The sequence below is a fragment of the Anarrhichthys ocellatus genome, unplaced genomic scaffold (assembly GCF_004355925.1).
Source record: "Anarrhichthys ocellatus isolate YVR2014 unplaced genomic scaffold, GSC_Weel_1.0 scaffold2, whole genome shotgun sequence".
Taxonomy (NCBI): domain Eukaryota; kingdom Metazoa; phylum Chordata; class Actinopteri; order Perciformes; family Anarhichadidae; genus Anarrhichthys; species Anarrhichthys ocellatus.
In genome coordinates, this window is record NW_022280032.1 from 12768725 (window position 1) to 12787589 (window position 18865).

The window sequence follows — 18865 nt, forward strand, 5'->3', positions numbered from 1 at the left end:
CATTCAGATAAAAGAGAGGGCAAATGTTTTGCTACTTTGTAACATCACTTGCTTTGAGCTCATCTTCGCTAATGCACACAAGATAATTTATTTTTTACAGGGACCTGTAAAATACCTTTAACATTCATAATTGAATAATTGGCATACTGCAGTACTACTGATGCTATAAATCATACACTATACCCAAACTCCAATTTTTACATTTATAATATTTTATAAGGAAACCTTTTATACATCTGCATTTATTAAGCAGATATTAAGCATATATAATTAATTAGCAGTTGGCTTTGTCATCAACACGTTTGCTGACTTGAATAGTAGGTTGAGGTGCATTCCTTCTACATTACCTTCACGGGGAAGCAGTGGATACTATTACAGCAACTAGGTTATATAGTTACCTTACCAATCATCCATAGTGTAAATCTATACAAACTATTTTACACGTAGGCTACACATAAACACCAGTATTTTATAAATACATGCACTGTGAAAGATATTTCACCCGACACCTTCTATAATGACTGGTCTCTCTGGCAGACGTCTCTGTGTTGACAGACATGCAGATTAGTAAGGAAAACAAGAATTTAATATGACTGCATCTGGAGCATGTACTGACAAATTACCACCTTCATTCTCTCTAATAACACAGCTGTCCTGGACTCATAGCTGAGACAAAATAGCTCAAAGAACACGGTGGCTTTCACTGCCCAGTCATGCATTCAGGTTTGTACTCGGTGAGATAGTGTTCAAGGCCGGGTGATTCACACTCTTTTCCACATTTGAGAATTGTACCAGTTCAACTTCTACTGGACTGTGAGACAGGTCAATCACAACAAATCATCTTTTGACAGATGATATATTGTATCAAGTTACCATCTAAATTGTAGCCAGGCAGAAGCTGATCTTGTTGAGTAACACTCATGTACTTTGTCATATAGCAATGTAGCACAGTAGCAGACGGCAGCACCTCACACCAGACTGGTTAGATGAGTGACAATATTTCCCTCTTATCACGGCTTTCATGCATCTCCCTCTCATTCATTCATTCTCATTCTTCTCAATAGGAGTGCACAGCAGAAAACCCTTATCGCCCATGAGCATACATGAGATGGCCAAAATGGCCAAAGAATGAACTCAAAGTCCTTTCTCTTTCTAAGTGGCCTATTTTGATTCCCAACATTTTGATTCACAAATTAGGCCACATTTTGGCTTCTACTACGAAATGTTCAACTCAATGTTGACAAGTCTCTACAAAGGAATTAGACTCTGACAGAAAAAATGTGGCTGTCTTTAACTAAGTTGAAAGCATCTGAGAAACGCAGTAAAGATAAAAGCAGTAAAGACAGCTCAAATTATTACTGTTACAACTGTACAAGTAGCAGACAACAATGCAGCAATAATGCAAAATGTGCAATTACAGAGACCATTTTACGAATACTTTTGAATTTTTTTTTGTTACTAGAAGGTGCTCTTGAAACACCCACTATGTGCTAGGCACTCTAGTCTATTTCCTCAAACTATGATGGCAAGGATTTACAATATGATAACATTTTGTTATGGGATATACAGTATACAGAGTTCACTACAAAGCTAAATCAGCAACCGCCATTAAACTGTTTTCACTAGCATTAGTCTATCAGCAAGAAAAGCACTTCTAAGAACATGTATCACACATAAGAGGTGACAGCAGCTTACTTAATGGTCTTACTTAATGGATTTTTATTCATCTGATTATTATAGGATGCAACATGTTTCAATATTGTTTTCTGCATATGTTGGAAAACTAAAATGTAATTTTCTAAGTAAAGTTGAGCTAAAATTGGAAAATGTTTTTTTTGACAATCAGGATGAAAAGAACTGACTAATGCATAAATGATCAAAACTGCAGTTACATGATTGGTAGGCAACAGCAGCTCCCCACTATTGCTCTCACTCTCTCTCTCACTCACACACACACACACACACACACACACACACACACACACACACACACACACACACACAATTTACACTATTAATTATCTCCAGAGTAAATCTCCTGCCCTCCGATGGGGTTTGATGCAAATCCATTCAATTCTCTCTGCTGTCTATTCCACGTATATTACACCCACATGTACACACTCTAACACACACAATCATCTCTATCTACCTCATCTGCATCACTTACAGACATCTCCTGATTTTTTAGATCCGTCATTCTTCACCTGTCCACTAGTGGGCCCCACTGAGTTCCTTCTTCAGATGATCACCTGATTAGTCACCTTCTTCCACACCTGTTCCCCATTACTCCATGTACATATGCAGTGCCCAGCCAGTATTCACGCTCAGCCAATTGTCTAGGATGCTCAGTAGCCCTACTGTGCCAGTCTTTGTCCTATTCTGCAGCTCTGGATCTGTGTTTGTGACCACCTGCTGGCCCTTGACCACCATCTGCCAGCTTTGCCTCTTTGGTTCTATTTGCCAGTTTAGACTGCATTTTTGTTGCTGTGCATGAGCCTGCCTATCCAAAAAGTAAAGACTGATTTTACCGAACCTGCTCTCATACCTAATTACTAATACGTAGAACAGCAATACACAAATGGCTGTTACACATAGTCTCAACCTGATCTGAGAACAAAATGCACACAGACTATGTCAAAATATTCAATGTATTCAAAGTATGAACTTTGCTTTAGCCTTTTCTTGAATGTCCTGTAAAGTATTATTTTTTCAATGAAACAAAATATAAAATATATCACATGTTATGTTCCATTCCATGTTTGTGTACTGCAGGATATTATGTGTTTAGCAAGGAAGAACATTACAGTGCTACCTGCCGAGTATGTTTACAAGATTGTTGAAAGACAGGATTGGGTTGATACACATAACTGGAAATACGTGAAACCTTAATCTTCACCTGTTCATGTTAACGTACTATGGCAGCACAAAACATACATTGTCACACATAGGTTGTCCCCCATGCAAAGCTCTTAGTGCCCTGCATGGCCTATAGATATAGATCTCCAATTCCACATGAATGAACCAACAAACACACCTAGTCAAGTTGCCAGTAAAGTCCTCTTTCCACACATTGTATAAAAAAATTGAACATAAAACCGGAGCCTCCCAGTACTTGCTGTAACTACTTGGCCTCCATTCTATCCAAGCTTTGGGCAAAGTTCTGTGTCCTGCATATGTGTCATTGACTCAGTTTAGAAGGTTGCACAAAGCATAAACTCTGCAGATGTCAGGCTGACAGTAGGGGTGGGAATCACCAGAGATCCCGCGATACGATATTATCACGATACTTAGGTCACGATACGATATTATCACGATACTGCGATATTATCACAATACTGAGATATTCTGAGTATTGCGATTTATTACTTTTTTCAACTTCAAATGATGTCCCCAAAGGAAAACTGTGTCAACATGTTTTATCTAATAAGATAAAGTTTTCAGTCTGTTCATCTCACGTCAATCATTTTTATTGCAGCAAAATAGGATTGTCAAGCAGACAGACTGACCAACAATGTCATAAATGTTGCATGAACCTGACAAACTGAACTGTTTGTATTACTACATAGTCCAACTTAACTAAATGCAAATGTATGGACTCAGTATATGAACTATAACTTGTATAAGTAGGATATAAGAGTTATATAACTCAGTATAACTTGCGATGCGTGTACGTCAAGGACAGAGAGACAGTTATGCGCTGCACTCTCCCCATGAGCCTGGCTACTGTTGGCAGATTTAACCCCGTTGTGAGGCCAGATGTCTCTATCTGTGTTTTGACCAACTTCCTACCAATCACACTGACCCGGGACCTTTCCTGACCTCACCAGAAAACAACTCAGCACCATCTAGTGGACTGAAAAAGTAATTGATTTGATTTTTCTAAAAAAAAACTAAAAAAACAAAAAACAAATTATAGTTTATATAATAAAAGATCGATACTTTGCGTCCGTGTATCGATACAATATTGACACGCAAAATATCGCGATACTATGCTGTATCAATTTTTTCCCCCACCCCTAGCTGACAGAGTGCACAGGTGTTTGGTCTTACCTTGGTATGGAGCTTGGACAGCTGCTTTTCATCCAGGTGAGTCTGGGTGTAGACACGTCTTTTATAGCGGAACTGAAACACAACAACAAACATAAGAGGCTATAGGCAGATTTGACCCTGTCTCTTTGTTTGTGCTTTGACTGCTTAACAAAAACACTACACACAAAATATACAATGATAATTCATTTTTCACACACTTATAAGCTCTTCAGACCAAACTATGTCAGATAATTTCCATCAAATATATTGACTTGTCATATGAGAGAGAAAGCTAGAGAGAGATTCGAGAGACAGAAACTGAAATTCTGAGTCATTTAATAACGATGCAATGACATTAGGGGACCAAATATCTCCGTGTATACGGCTGTCATATTTTTCAAATGTTCCTACTTGTCATCTTTTCCGCATATTACATCTTGCTTGAAAAACCATCTGTTGCTGATGGAAGCTTGAGTAAAGAATATAAACCACAAAACAATAAAAAACGGTTTCCAATTTCAAATGAACAAATATGCAGCGGGGACACTGCATACAGGTTTGACAAATAAAAAAAGACAAACGGATTAATTTATCAAAAATAAAAGTGTTTTTCCCCACTTTCAAAACTGAAGATTTGAAATTAGAAAATTGTGGCAGAACCCATTGTAGAGCTGAAAATCTCAACATTAATCTTATCAGTTAGCTAAGAGAGCAGTGTTAACTGAGAATGGATCATATGTGTTCTTTCAATACAACAAACAAGCTGCATTTACAAAACCTGATAATTCTTCAGGTTTGTTGCAGAGTGCTTATGATCCTCCTCCTGATAATTGTAAAAATGTGTAACTGTCACTGTCCAGGACTCGGATATATTTCAATTCTGTATGTGTGTGTGTGTGTGCCCATGCATGCAAGGATTAGTGTGTGTGCATGTGCGTGCGTGTGTGTGTGTGTGTGTGTGCACCTGCATGCAAGGATTAGTGTGTGTGCGTGTGCGTGTGTGTGCACGTCTGTTTCTCCACCGATGTGTGGCGTTCACCAAAAGGGTAAATCCACAATGGAACTGAGCGGTGTTGAGCTGCTAATCCAAACCTGTCAATCATCTCTACACACCACAGGCTTCAGGGAATAACTGCTGGTCAATCAATGACCCACACAGTGCTCCGACAGAGTAGCAGCAGACACTAGCACACAAACTGATCGGAGCCCACACCTTCATTCAGCTATAGACTTAAAGTAGGGATGAGACAGATACAACAAGAAACATCTTGTATACAGTAAGACTGTTGTTTTAATGGAATATGTCTGAAGTATTGGGATATGTCATTGCTGTTCTACTGGCATACGATTATGCCACTTGTAAATGGCATGTCACTCATGTTCCACTTCCTGTTAGCAGACGCCAAAACCATTATTCTGCTGATATTGATCCGAAGGCAGAGAGAAAATTCACAGTCATCATTGTTGATATAGCCCAAAACTAAACCACCAAAGAAAACATAGTAAAGTCATTTAAATAAGGAGACATATTACAAAGCAGTCTGGGACTATCATAAGTAATAATGTAGTTAACAATAATAATAATAATAATAGCAGTATCTCCCAATGCCTCAGAGATTTAAACTAAACTGAGGCTCAAAGTGGAAAGTAAATATGTAATATGCTCCTCATATCTTGACACATCGTAAAACTAGTGAAAACAAAGACGGTCAGTCAGAAAACGACTGTTTGTAAAGGGACACTTCTTTATACGCCTGCATTTCTCTGAGATCAAAAACCATGATGGACAAGCACACAATTATCTCCAAGAGATGACAGCCATTGCAGAAAACACACTGTCATTGAGCATGGTATCATTGCTGCTAGATTTGACTGACACACCATGACAGGAAAAGCATACACTGCATGCACAATGATGCACATACCCGCACCATCATGCGGTGTGAGCATGCAAGTGTGTGCTTGTGATGCATTTTAAGACAGCTTCAAAAAGACTACAGCCGATACTATTTCTATCTCTTGCTCTCTCCTGCCAACACTCCTTAAAGCCTAATACATACACATGATCCATACCTACCTCCAGGTAAGGTACGGGAGCGATGGATGGGAAGGGGTATTCCCTTAGCTGTCTCTCCTCATCCAGAAACTTGCCAGCCTTGCCGTTGTAAGCCGGCTGGAATAGGCCATAGTTGAGTACATCCTTCAGGCTCTGGTTGAGAGTACACAGGATTCGCTGCTTGGACAGCCAGATCGGAGCGTCCACATTGAATTTCATACATTTCTGCAGAGACAAGAGCAAAAGAGGGTAGAGGGTTAAGCATGTAATTGTTTCCAAATATCACATATTGCACTTGAGTTAAGATAAACCAAGAGATTGAAGAGTGATATTTTACTGAATTAACTTAAATATAACATTAAGGTGTTGAAAAATGTGCTAGAATATTAAATAGAAATTATTTCATTACAGAGAAATGTATTGAACTTCCAATGTCATGCCAAGCTAGGTCCTTTATTATAATAAGCAATTCACATAAGTATGGTAGCATTTCACCATTATCCATTATTTTTCACAAAAGGTCATCCTGAAAGCCAGTGGTAGTTACCATACTAAAGTAAACAAAACATTAATACAAAGCAAAAGCTCTTACAGAAACACTCATCCGACACCCATTTTTCAGCAGCATGAATCTGATTCTACATGTGAGAAAAAAAGCTGTGAAATATAACTGCTACACAAAAAGCTGTAGTAGTTCTATCTTCAGTCATAAATGAAACAATTCACAGTTACTGTATGGGTGCCTTTGGGGGAAGTTAACCAAATCGATTTGGCTAACTTCTGCGCTCTAATAAACAAATGTATTCGTAATAAATAGACTGAGAGATAACCTTAGTGTTACTCTCTTTTTAATACATTATACAGATATTAAGAAATGAGATAAAGTTTGGTTAACTGTTAACTGAACCGCACATACTTTTGATAACTACGCTGTTTCTCACTCTGTCCGGAGTGTTAAGGATTATGATTATTGTGGCAAAGCAGAGCACTTCCCTTTATCTACCACGTTGTGGAGCCGGAGAGAGAGAGAGAGAGAGAGAGAGAGAGAGAGAGAGAGAGAGGGAGTGTGCAAAACCAACAAGTAATAAATCAATCACTGCTGCCTGCAATATTGATTCAGCACCTCAACTCTATCCTGTTCAGCATCACTGTGTTTGTGACACTCACACACACAACTGTTGAGAAAACCACAACTTATCACAGCAATACAGCACAACTAACAACCACATGCAGATGTCCAGGTGCAGATGCACACACTCAGCTCTCACTGAAACATTAGTGCAGCCATTACAAAATCTATAAGCCTGGTAAAAAAAAAAAGGAAAAGCATTACTGTTGGTGCAAAGACATAAGAGCATGTAGAATACATTATAACTAAGAGATATAATTCTAACCTTTGATATATTCATAAGAAAAACACGACTGAACAAATGTCATTGTACAGTGTGTTTTAGTTTTAAACCTTTTGATAACACCTACACACAAAGGCAGACATAATGTTACGGCGAGGGGGCAAAAGGAGTGGCAATATTGTGGGACATCCAGTCTTTTGGTACATTCTGCATAGTAATCAGCCTGTAGACCTCATTGGGTTTGAATGAGTATCAACATCTGCATAGATTTCATGCATAGAAAATGAAATGTTGCGATGATGAAATATGTTCCCGAAGTAGCATATACAGAGAGAAAACAGAAAGGTCCCACTAATGATTCGCATTTGATGACGTTAAACCATCCACAAAACAAAAAATGTTTTGTTGGTCAAAAAGAGGAGAACCAGTCGAGGACATGTCTAGAAATGTCTTCCGTCTTATCCTGTAGGCCACAGGACTGCGTGCTTGGTAATGTCGAACAATGCACTGAACTCAACCAAAAGCAGTGGAGGATACAGTATGCACCCGAGTCACAAGTGTTGTTGTTTGTGGAAGTGGTTCTGAAACTTCTTTCTTGAGAATATTTTTTACATGTTTTTTTAATTTATATTTTTGAACATGAGATATAGGATTAGGGTCATTGTAAATTCTGCCTCAAAGCTCCCAAATGTTGACTAGAAGAATAGCATGTTGTACTCAGTTAATTTATATTTCAAAAATGGTTGTGGTAGGAAGAAGCTCAATATTATAACCCTTTCAGCCACATATGTTTCCTCCAACCATTTTGACAAGTCAAGATGAGATCAATCTACAACATGTGCTCAAACCTGTGTTCTGAACAGGAGGAGTCACACTTTTGGACATCAGTATCATTAGGCTTCTGAGGGTACTCGCCCTTTTTTCAAATAGTCAGTTTTGTAGTTGTGCCTGTGTTGTTTTAATATAAAAGCCAGCTGTTTGTATTTCAACACAAAGATTTTAGTAACCTCCTCAGAATAATGTTTACAATGATGGTGGATATTTGTACACGTCTGAGTAGTGGCATCGATCCACTTAAACAGTATTCAGAATAATGCACAAAATACATAAATTTTAAATCTGTGTTTTCACAGAAAGATGTCATAGGCAGCAACATATCCATACATACCCGCTGCCAACTTTTGTAAAGTACTTTTCCTACTTCTACTTGAACACCTGGGGAACAAAAGGGATAGGAAGATATTTCCCAAAACTCCCAAAACTAACATCAAATAAAGCTTTGAAAAGCTGCATCTTCACATGAGATAGGTTGTCTTTTTTGTTACACTGAGAGACGATAGAGGGATTAAGGGTTTAACATTAGGAAGTCCACTTGGGACAATCTAGTCGAAACAAGGAGATCTTACAATCTACTCGCAGCCACACAGCAATAAATGAACATAGACACACAAACGAATACACGTATCTCTAACTTCTATTGTCTATTCAATACTGAATATCTGGTTCAGATGTGTTTTTTAACAACAAGGCTTTCATCCTTAACCAGAACTAATTTCTCACTGTATTCAGAGCAAGAAAATTGCGAGAGGTCCACGATTACCTTCACCTCCAACACAAAAGCCAAGGCAATACCCATAAGCTCTTTTTTGTAGGGGTCGGGGTTTGTGGACAGGGGTAGATATAAAGTCACTGGTATATGCCACATAGAAGTGGTACATCCTCTGAAAGCTGGGAAACCTGAAGAGGTATTTCAGATATCACATTCACAAGAATGGAACAGACGGACTTACAGGCAGACTGACAACCCGAAAACATAATGCATCTGGCCACGGCTGTCGGTGGCGTAAAATAATTTATTAATCAATTAATTAAAATAAATTGTGAAAGAGAATTCAGGCTTAGAACATTTCTGATGGCCATTCCCATGCCAACTTATGTCTCATAGGTTTTTGCAGCATGTTTTGTGTTGATACCGTATAAATAAAACCGTCCATAAACACTGAATAAATCAAATGCACATGGGTGCAGTTAGGGAGATGTTTAATGGAGTTTTGCTCACTACTGTATCGTAATCTATACTAATTTAAAAGATTTAAGGACATCAGTCTTTTCTAACTGCAAAATGACTGTAAAAGTTCATAAAGAGAAGAAATCTGGTAGATGAAGTGAATAGTAACTCCAACGATTCAATGATTGTAACTGAAGGTAGATGTTATTTGGCCTCCACCTGTCAACAGAGCTTCTGGAATTGGAAATTGGTTTACACATTGTGTTCATAATCGAAAATGAAGACTGCAGTTTTTAAGGTTCAATAGTGATCGTTATTGTAAAGGGGTTAGTTTATAAAGAGAAGATCTGTGATCAACTGACCTGGTAATTGATGTGTTTTTCTAATAACATTATAGAAAGGTTTAAATCTCCGTCTTTGCTCTGCTTGTCTTTGTGAGTGCATGGAGCACAGCAGCAAAATTACAGAAAATGGAGAACACAGATGCTCACTTTCAAATAAATGGACAGGTATTTTAGAGTTTTGCAGTGGTTGCTTGGTGCCATTGAAAGCAAGGGTCTTCCCTCTAAGTGTCCCAGAGCGCATGATGGGCTATGATTGAATCTCCTGAGTCGTGCCTTTGAACTGCAATGCAGAGCCGACCAGACTGGAACATTTAAAGCGTGAGCGAAAAAGAAAGAGCATGAATGCTGTAGAATGAAGATAAACAAATAAAGTAACTCAATCAGAGAGAGAGAGAGAGAGAGAGACAAAGAGCAAGATAGTGAAAAATAGCTTTAATGTATTGTCATTGAAATTTCAATCCACAAAATATATTGCCACTCTTCTAGTTCTCAGAAACTTTGTGGACTTTGATATTAAAATACTTCTCTCAGAGTAGGTACTGATCTATTTCTAATAGAGTATTTCCACACTACCTACATGAGATATGGAAAAGCCATGTAATGTCAAATGAGATTATGGCAAGAATAACCACATATATTGATATTTCAGGATGAGGATGTCACTCTTATAGTTATGTTGTCTTATTGAGTTAAGACATTATTGACTTATGGTAAATACAAGGGAGGTAAAGCAACTCATTGATCAGAGACTTACTTCAACTGATAACTAAAACTGTTGTTAAATGCTGTTGTATCACATCATGTTGTATTAAAAAATGCATGTAAATTATAAATTATATTACTGCCACACAAACCTGTGGAAAGAGCAATATAGACCATGCAGCTCTTTGACTTATCAAAGCAGGAAAAATGTAAATAATAACCTTAATGATGGCTCCCCTTAAGTCATGTCAGCGGGTGAGCATGCAGAACTGGAACCGGCCCACTTAGCCAATATTAACATAATGAATGCTAATAATTCCACCTGTGCTTTTTCTGCTTTGACAAGTCTAAATGTCTGCCATGAATTACCTGAATAAATGTAAATATTTCTTCACCAGCAGTGTATAAATAAATCAATTAAACATGTATTGTCAAGAAGCAACACCAGCCTCAACAGCCTCAATTAGCTTAACTATATCATCTCATAGGTTACCGGTAGCAGAGTTAAAACATGCTGTCAAATGTGACAGGATTTCTTGGTGACAGATGCAGTTGAAGCAGCTTGCTGCCCGGAAACACATTAATATTAAGGAAAATATTCCGAAGATAACTCAATAATGACAAAAAAATGTTGTTGCAGCACTAAATTATATATAATCGACCATATACACTTTAATGCTTTGCTATGGTTAAATGTCATTTTTACATTTTTGAAGTTTAGCCATTTTAATGTAGAAATGTATTATAAGAACAAGCTTGAATTCTGCAGTCCATTGAGGCATCAAAGTCATACAGTCTGGCAGCTCCTATTACACTTCTGTGACACTAAAATGATCTTCGAAGCGGATAAAAAAATAAAAGCTAAGGAGAGCTAAAAGGGACTTTTTACTTCAAGATAAGAGTATATCAGAGTAAAAGAATAAGATACTGCAGCAGACTTATGTTGGATAGAGAGGTGCTTCACTACACTGCAGAAACGTGGCTGGCCACGACATTTGAGCTGCAATTTTGCGAAAGAAATGCTGAATAATGTTTTTCTGCCAAACCGCATGTGTTGGTTGTGTTCCTGTATATGTTTACAAGTGCAACCAGTGTGGCCTTGTGTGTTTATCACACTGGTTGAGATCAGACACCCAGGGGTAGAACATTCTTCTCTTCAGTGTCCCTCTCGTCTTCACATTCTTTAATCAAGGGCCAAGCCTTGATCTTTTGTCTGCTTAAATTAGAGACATAAGTGAAGGATGATTGGACAGGAGAGTATAAGGGCTTGAGGGAGATAAGGGAAAAACTGTAGGTCACACTTCTGACAATGAGCAAAGAGAGCACGAAGGAAGACGAAGAGGGCTGCACCTTTTCAACTAATCACCATATTAAATGGCGTAAAAAGCAAAACTGATCATTTGGCATTTGGAAAGTAAAGCTAATTAGGTTTTGCTGGGACTTCACCGTGTGGTTGAAACAAAGAGAGAGGCCAGCATGTCATTTTGAAAGCCTAAATTGTGAAATCGCGCCAAGCTCCCATCAGTCGTCAAAATCTCACCTGAGTGTGAGATTTGGTTCAAACCACAACACTGGTGCCTCATTGGACAAGAGCCACGGGAACCCCAGGGAATCCCTGTGACAAGGCCATGACGTCACCAAGGCTATATAAAAACTGGCACACGCCTTCATTATTATTGGACTATTATTGGATCCTGAAGGAGAAATGGATAAATTGCCCGTGCTCCGCCACTTTAACCTCTAGAAGGAAAATCATGGAAGCGAGAATCAGCGCGCCGGTTAACTAAGAAGTCCAAAGGAACACTACCAAGCGATCTAAAGTAAGAGGCTTTTGTCTGGGCAGAGATATGTCATAGTGTGTTTCTAACCTTGTTTTGTTTTGTTTTAAGTTTAACTGTACCGTTATCTTGTATTGTGTATTTTATGGACCAGGGAGTCTCCTTCAGTGCTGTGTAACATAAGTGCTGTGTTTGTTGCTGTGGTAATAGTGCTGTTCAACACTGCTGAGCTTTGTTGTGTTTAAATAGCTTGTTGTTATAGTCAGTGCTCAGATTCAACCCTTCACTGTTCACTCTGAGTGAGGAATAGTACTTTGACTATTGACCAATTTTGAGACTTTATATACACTTTCGTTATTGGTCCCTGATCCCAGGGTGGTGCCCCGTTATTATTAATATATGTTAATAATCCTATTGATATTAACAATTGTATTCATATCAATGATTTAATTTTCATTCTTGCTAATGACCAACCTGCTTCTGCCAGATCCTAACAGTTTGAAGTTGTTAATATCTCTTTAGGCCTCTAAGAACCACAAACGCATTCATTCTTATAATTCTACAATCCGTGGACAGAAGAGCACAATCAAGGCTCAACTCCATGCTCCTCCACCTCCAAACTGACTTTGCAGGTGTGTCTCTAAAAACAAGATGGGAGGAACTAAGTATTTGTTCTTGACTAGGTGCATCATCTAATTAACAAGTCTGGCTCAAAGTTCTGAATGCACATTAATGAACACAAGTAGTATGCTATATTCTGTTTTTTAATGCCACAGAAATGACGCAAAATGCATTACACTAGAATTTTCATCAGGTTAAGCTATGGGTGGAGTGATTTAGTTTGAGTGGGAAATAAAAAAATACAAACCAGTGTGAACACAAGTTCAAGTAAGTGCAAACAGGTCGACTAAGTGAAAACGAACACGCATTACAACATTCCCCATCTAAATTTAAATCAAGGCCCAAAAGTGCTTTACTATCTGTATTGTTTGTGTGCGTTTGTTAGTGATTATGCAACCAAGGATGATGCATGGAGCAAGACATGACTTGGTATCTCTAAAGGCGCAGATGGCATCCAGCCACAATAGAAAGAGACAGGGCATTGTTGTTGCCTTTTAGCAAGAAGTGATATATCTACAGAGAAGAGAAAGGAGATTGAAGAGAAGTAGTGAAGTGAAGCGAAAGAACAAGAGAGGAGTGCTGAGATGATGAAGTGTAATGACTCTCACCCAGCCCTGTTGCCATCTCCCAAGACCTCTGGCTGTCGCTGCGCAGATGACATATGCACTAATTAACAGTGCTGACTCTCCTACTGGATGTGGGAAGAGCGAAGAGTCATCCTAACCAATGCCCTTAAGGGACAATACAGATCACTAGCAAAGCTAACGTGTGATTGTTCCCTTGTAAACCAGATCATATATTCAATTCAATTCAAATATATTTGTATAGCACCATATCATACAAAACGTGGATGAATTTAAGAATAGCGTTCTTCAACTGTAGGGTATGTATGCATGCTCATTGTGCTTGCAATCAACTATGAACAAACGTTTACAAGGTTAATTTGACAGACAGACCACATGAACTGCCTCCGTACCCTCCTGTTATCCTCCCCTGGCTCTCTGCTTTGAGTTTCCTTCTGTTTGGCCAGAGTCCAAGAGATAGTAGGTGCACATGTTTCTCTGTCTCAATCTGAGGATCCAGTGGGAGTAAACTCAGCAACAGGGATACAAACTAATAGTGTATTATCTTTCAGACCTCCATATTTCACACTGCAATTTATAATAGATGAGCAGCAAGAGGTAGCACATGTTATTGCCTGACATGTAAATGACTCACTTGTTATCTCTTCATACCCCTTCCTGGGTCTGTTCATCCCTGCTTCTCTGTCTACAATATCTTTACATGCAAATGCTACTAACAAATGTGTTCGATAAACAGGCATCCAAATGTAACCCTCTGTATCTACAACCTTAGTCTCTACCTACACCATCTGTTCTTTGAAAACAGCTTAACAAAAGTCTATCAATCCAATAGTGTGTTTTCAAGTGAGAATCAGTGATGATTGTCAACCGGCCTATTCTGGATTTAAAAAACATCGCAACATCAGCTTTCAATAATGTACACGTTCAAGCAGATATCAATTAGACAACATTTCAAAATATTAAAGCCAGGAAGAAAACATCTTGACCTTTTACATTCTTGTCAGAAGAGCACCAGAGTGTAGCAGAAGACAAACACCATGTGATATTAAACAGGACATCAGCGGCATCAGGCCACACATTACATTCACTGTAATGCAGGGCACGTGGGAAGCAATTTCACATCAGAAAGATGTGTTACAACAACGCACACACAATAAAGCATTGAGAAGCATATTCATCGACAACAGCAGTAACCAATGATAAATTATATTTCTGATATTCTATGCTGTGACTTAAATTTTTAATGAATACATTTCTTTGATAGTATGGGTGTTGGTCAGTAGTTTGTCTCAGTCTTTTATTAAGCGCTGAACAGGCAAGAGCTTCTTTCTCTTAAACGCATCTTTGGTAGTTTCTAGGTTGCCCATTTGTCATTACATTTTCAGTTTAGTTGAGTAAAACTGGTTCTGTAACAAGAATAAGTTAAAGGCCCCACTGCATAGTCTTTAATGCATTAATGGTGACTCAAAATCAATCAATCCAAACCTAATATCAAAGAACATTTAAAAAATGCCGTGGGCGGTAAGTATCCTTCTTGCATCAGTTGCATGAAATCTCTTCAGACACCTAGGTGCTAACAAACAGCAGCTATCTTTCTCTCATCCTGCCGTCACTGCATGCCCCAAGTCAACCATGAAACATTGCCGTTAAAAGTGAGCACGTCATGAGGACACATCTGGCTACGGACAAACAAATATATACACAGCATGTCTCCATTTACGTCCATCCCAGCCAGCCTCCACATGCAATTGTTGTAAAATGAGACCGTCTGACCCCTTTAGGTAATCACATACTACAGCTGAGCTCACTCTGAACAGCACACATCTGTGTGATATGGGGTATTATCAGTACGGTGAACAAGCCTCTCTCTTTAATCTTAAGCCTTACTGGGTATAGGAAACTAACTGTGGATCATTATCTGGTACCATTTTTTGAAGTCTAACATATCTCAATCTTTCCGGTCATAATGTCCACTCAAAATAATTCCCTACAAGCACAATTAGAATTGTATTAAAACAGACTAAAATTAAATGTCCTCACATATTACCGTATAAAAAATGAATTCACTTTTTTATTTTTTGAATGAAAGTGTAGGCTAAAGGCTAACGTATGCGCAGAACAGAATTTCTCCCATTTGTCTGTGATATTGAAATCTTCCAGGACATGTGGGCCGGCACCAACTTCTTCTAACAGAAACGCAGCTATGGACTTTTGAGTCAATCTCCGAATCCCATAGTATTAAGTGAACACAGCACCCCACGGTTTAAATCTGAACTATTATCATACTATACCCCTGGGACAAGGAGAGGAAAACAGCATTGATTCAATTAACTCAGATTAATGAGCTACTATCAAGATTCAGACACCTTAAGAGACACCGTGCGAACACACACTACACACTCTATTCACACAGAAAATGCTGAGGCTGGAATTTCCCTAATTATAGACAATGGTGCGTGATTCACGCTGTCCGTTTGATACGAACAGTTGAGTTTGATTTGCGTTGAAGTGGTATGTTGTCAAGGAAAGCAGATCGGAAAGCGAGGATGTGTGGATAATCTACTGAGTGCTATAGCAGCAGTACAACATTAATCTCAGTGATGGAAAAAAAGGGTTTTAATGCCTATTTTATCTTACTAGATAGTGTACAATGACCCACAAATAAATGATTATCTACAAAGACAGCAAAAAATGGTTGTAATTCCACAAAGGTTTATGTCAAGGATTGCCATATGGGTAACAAATGGCATGACTGACATTTGGATCAGAATCTTAAAAGAGCTGCAATTCTATATGTTCTCTGTCTGCAGGTGTACGCAAATGTTGCATATAAGTAAGTAGCAGGCTAGTTGCAGGTCTTAACAGTTTAGTAGGGGGTGCATTTGAGAAAGTGAGTTAGAAGAAGAGAGAGAGGGAGAGAGAGCGAGAGAAAAGGGTTAGGGTACTACTGTAAAAGAGGGGCTGTGTGCAAGAGACAAAAAAGTGAAGAACAGAGGGAGTGTATTAGCGAGGGACACTGTGATCCAGGAAAAGAAGGAGAGATTACAGATCTGTAGTTCTGGCATCAAATTGAGCAGCTTTAAATGCTGAGACTCAGAGGAACCTGATCTTTCATCTGCAGAGGACCCTGGACCTGAATCTGTAAAGAGCTAGCAGGCTGTAATCTCCGGTCAGTGGCCACTGGCAGCCACTTCACATTCAGTGTTTGTTCTCGTTTGTACTGCAAACTCTCCCTCGCTCGTACCAGATGACCGCAAAAGTTTCTTGAACTCTCCTCTCTGAAGCCCTGCAAATCACGGGTTATGAATCTGGTAGATTTCTATGTGGGAATACAGTGTTAGATAGTTACTACTGTAGTAACTATCTGTTATACTCACAGAACCGACAGTATATGGAACTAAGAGGGTTCAGTACTTGCAGCAGCACTGCGTCCCTAAATGGAAATTGTTTAGAGACTTGAGGCGCTAATGGAAAATGTGTGAAGAATGGGAGACCTTCATGACTACCGAATTGCACACATAGTGCACAGTGCACAGCTCGCACACCAACAAATGTACAGTACTTAGTTGGTATTGCTCAGATATTCATGAGCAGCCTTCTCTACCACTTTGTCTATGCCAAACTCGCTGTCTGCCTCAGTCTCTCTTATACACACACCGCATTTTAAATGTTCACTTTTTTTCTCATCCCCTCGTGTAGGATCACAGCATCACGGCGAAGAGGAATATCCTGCATCTTAACAGCCACATCAGACAGACAGCACAGTGCCGTCTGCAGTCAATAAACAGACATTAAACTTACCGCTTTATATATGCACACATTTTAAAGTGTGGAATGTTTTTGTTTCACAGGACATATTTATCCTGCCTCTGAGCCTTTCTTCCCTTTAGTTTCTGTTTCCTTAAATTTGCATATCTTCAGCCAGTTACTCTCAGGGTGTGCCGAGCAGCAGTGCACCCTAGCTGGTTGCCAAGGAAACTTGCTGAAATTTTCAAATTGGCCAATGGGGCCTGTAGTTAAAGATGTTCCAGCATACACATTTCTTCAATCACCATTGAGTATGATAACACACTTGTCATTATCCCTGCCCCATTGTGTAGCAATGCCACAATTCATTTAATTGATACATTTTTAAAGGGAAATTGATGACTTGTTCAAACTTTACATTTTACAGCAGAAATGGATTAATAATTTAAAAAGTATACCCCCAAAACAATCATGCCATATAGTGTTGGAAAAGGGCTTTAGGGGACTAAAGGCAAACTGGAATATGTCAAACAGTCATTATGAATTCCTGCTATTGTTTGTTTTTCTCACTTATTTGCCTCATACTTTGCTGTGGTACAGCATCTTTGATCTTAATAGTGGTCAGGCTGTTTTGGGTCTGTATGTACTGCATTTCACTAGTTATATCCAACGTGTGTGTAATTATTTATCTACTAAATAGTGTTCAATAATGTGGAAACTACACTCCTCTTATGAAAACTCGTTCTGAAAAGTTTGGTTTATTTTAGTTTTTTTGATCCCGATTCTTCTCGTCTTTGAAAAGAAAAAATAATTCAATTAAATTTGTGTGAGTGATGAAAATATTTGACTGAATGTCATGTGGGAAGGATCGCAGTCATACACTGTGAGGTCCAGCCTTAGGATTATATTATGATGCATCAGTTTGTCAAACACTTCTGTCCCTGTTTTAGCCCTCACTGCCAGTCACACAGTATCCCTCTTTTTAGCATACAATTAAAAACAAAGGTATTGAGAGACAGTAACAGGTAGATTTCACCCTTTGGGAGTCAGACAAGATTGCATCTCTCCACTCTTAAATAACAAGGTGTGTGACCAGGCCATGGAGAAGTCAGACATCTATGTGTTTAGCCCACACTGGACAACTGACTGAGCCATCAATTCAATGTACAATGAATGTAAGATAATGCAACGACGAAACAACAGAAAATGAATCAAACGGTCAAACTCATTACATTCTAAATTCTATTGGTAAAGATGTAAAATGTAATAAAGAAATTGCAAAACAACATGAAGTAAAGGGACATGATTTTATGGGATTGAAAGACATTATGGATATTAAAAAGAAATCCCTTCACTGTCACAATATCAGATTTTCGAAATGAATTCACAATAACATGTTGCGATATCTATAGAAAATTGCAAAAACAAATCTAAATAAGGCTATCAGTTAAATTCATTTTTAGCTTTATTAGTTGTGCCTTTTGTCTATTTTTTGGGGAAATTAATTTTACTCAAAATACAAGTGGCGGAGAGTCTGTAAGTAAAACTTTAAAGCATGGATTATTAACACAATATCATCATGTGTGTTTTATTACCTTGACATCAATATTATATTTTTCAAATATCATGGTTATCGTCAATACT

At 38.5% G+C, this 18865-nt stretch overlaps 1 protein-coding gene across 1 annotated transcript in view; it reads right to left on the reverse strand.

The window, feature by feature from the left end:
• shank3a (SH3 and multiple ankyrin repeat domains 3a) overlaps positions 1 to 18865 on the reverse strand; it is a 120910-nt gene that overhangs the window by 92515 nt on the left and 9530 nt on the right. The window contains exons 2-3 of the mRNA XM_031857676.1: positions 6107 to 6310; positions 4051 to 4122 (exon numbers count right to left, since the gene is read on the reverse strand). Of these exons, the coding sequence (XP_031713536.1) occupies positions 4051 to 4122; positions 6107 to 6310 (276 nt within the window). The remainder of the gene's footprint in view (positions 1 to 4050; positions 4123 to 6106; positions 6311 to 18865) is intronic.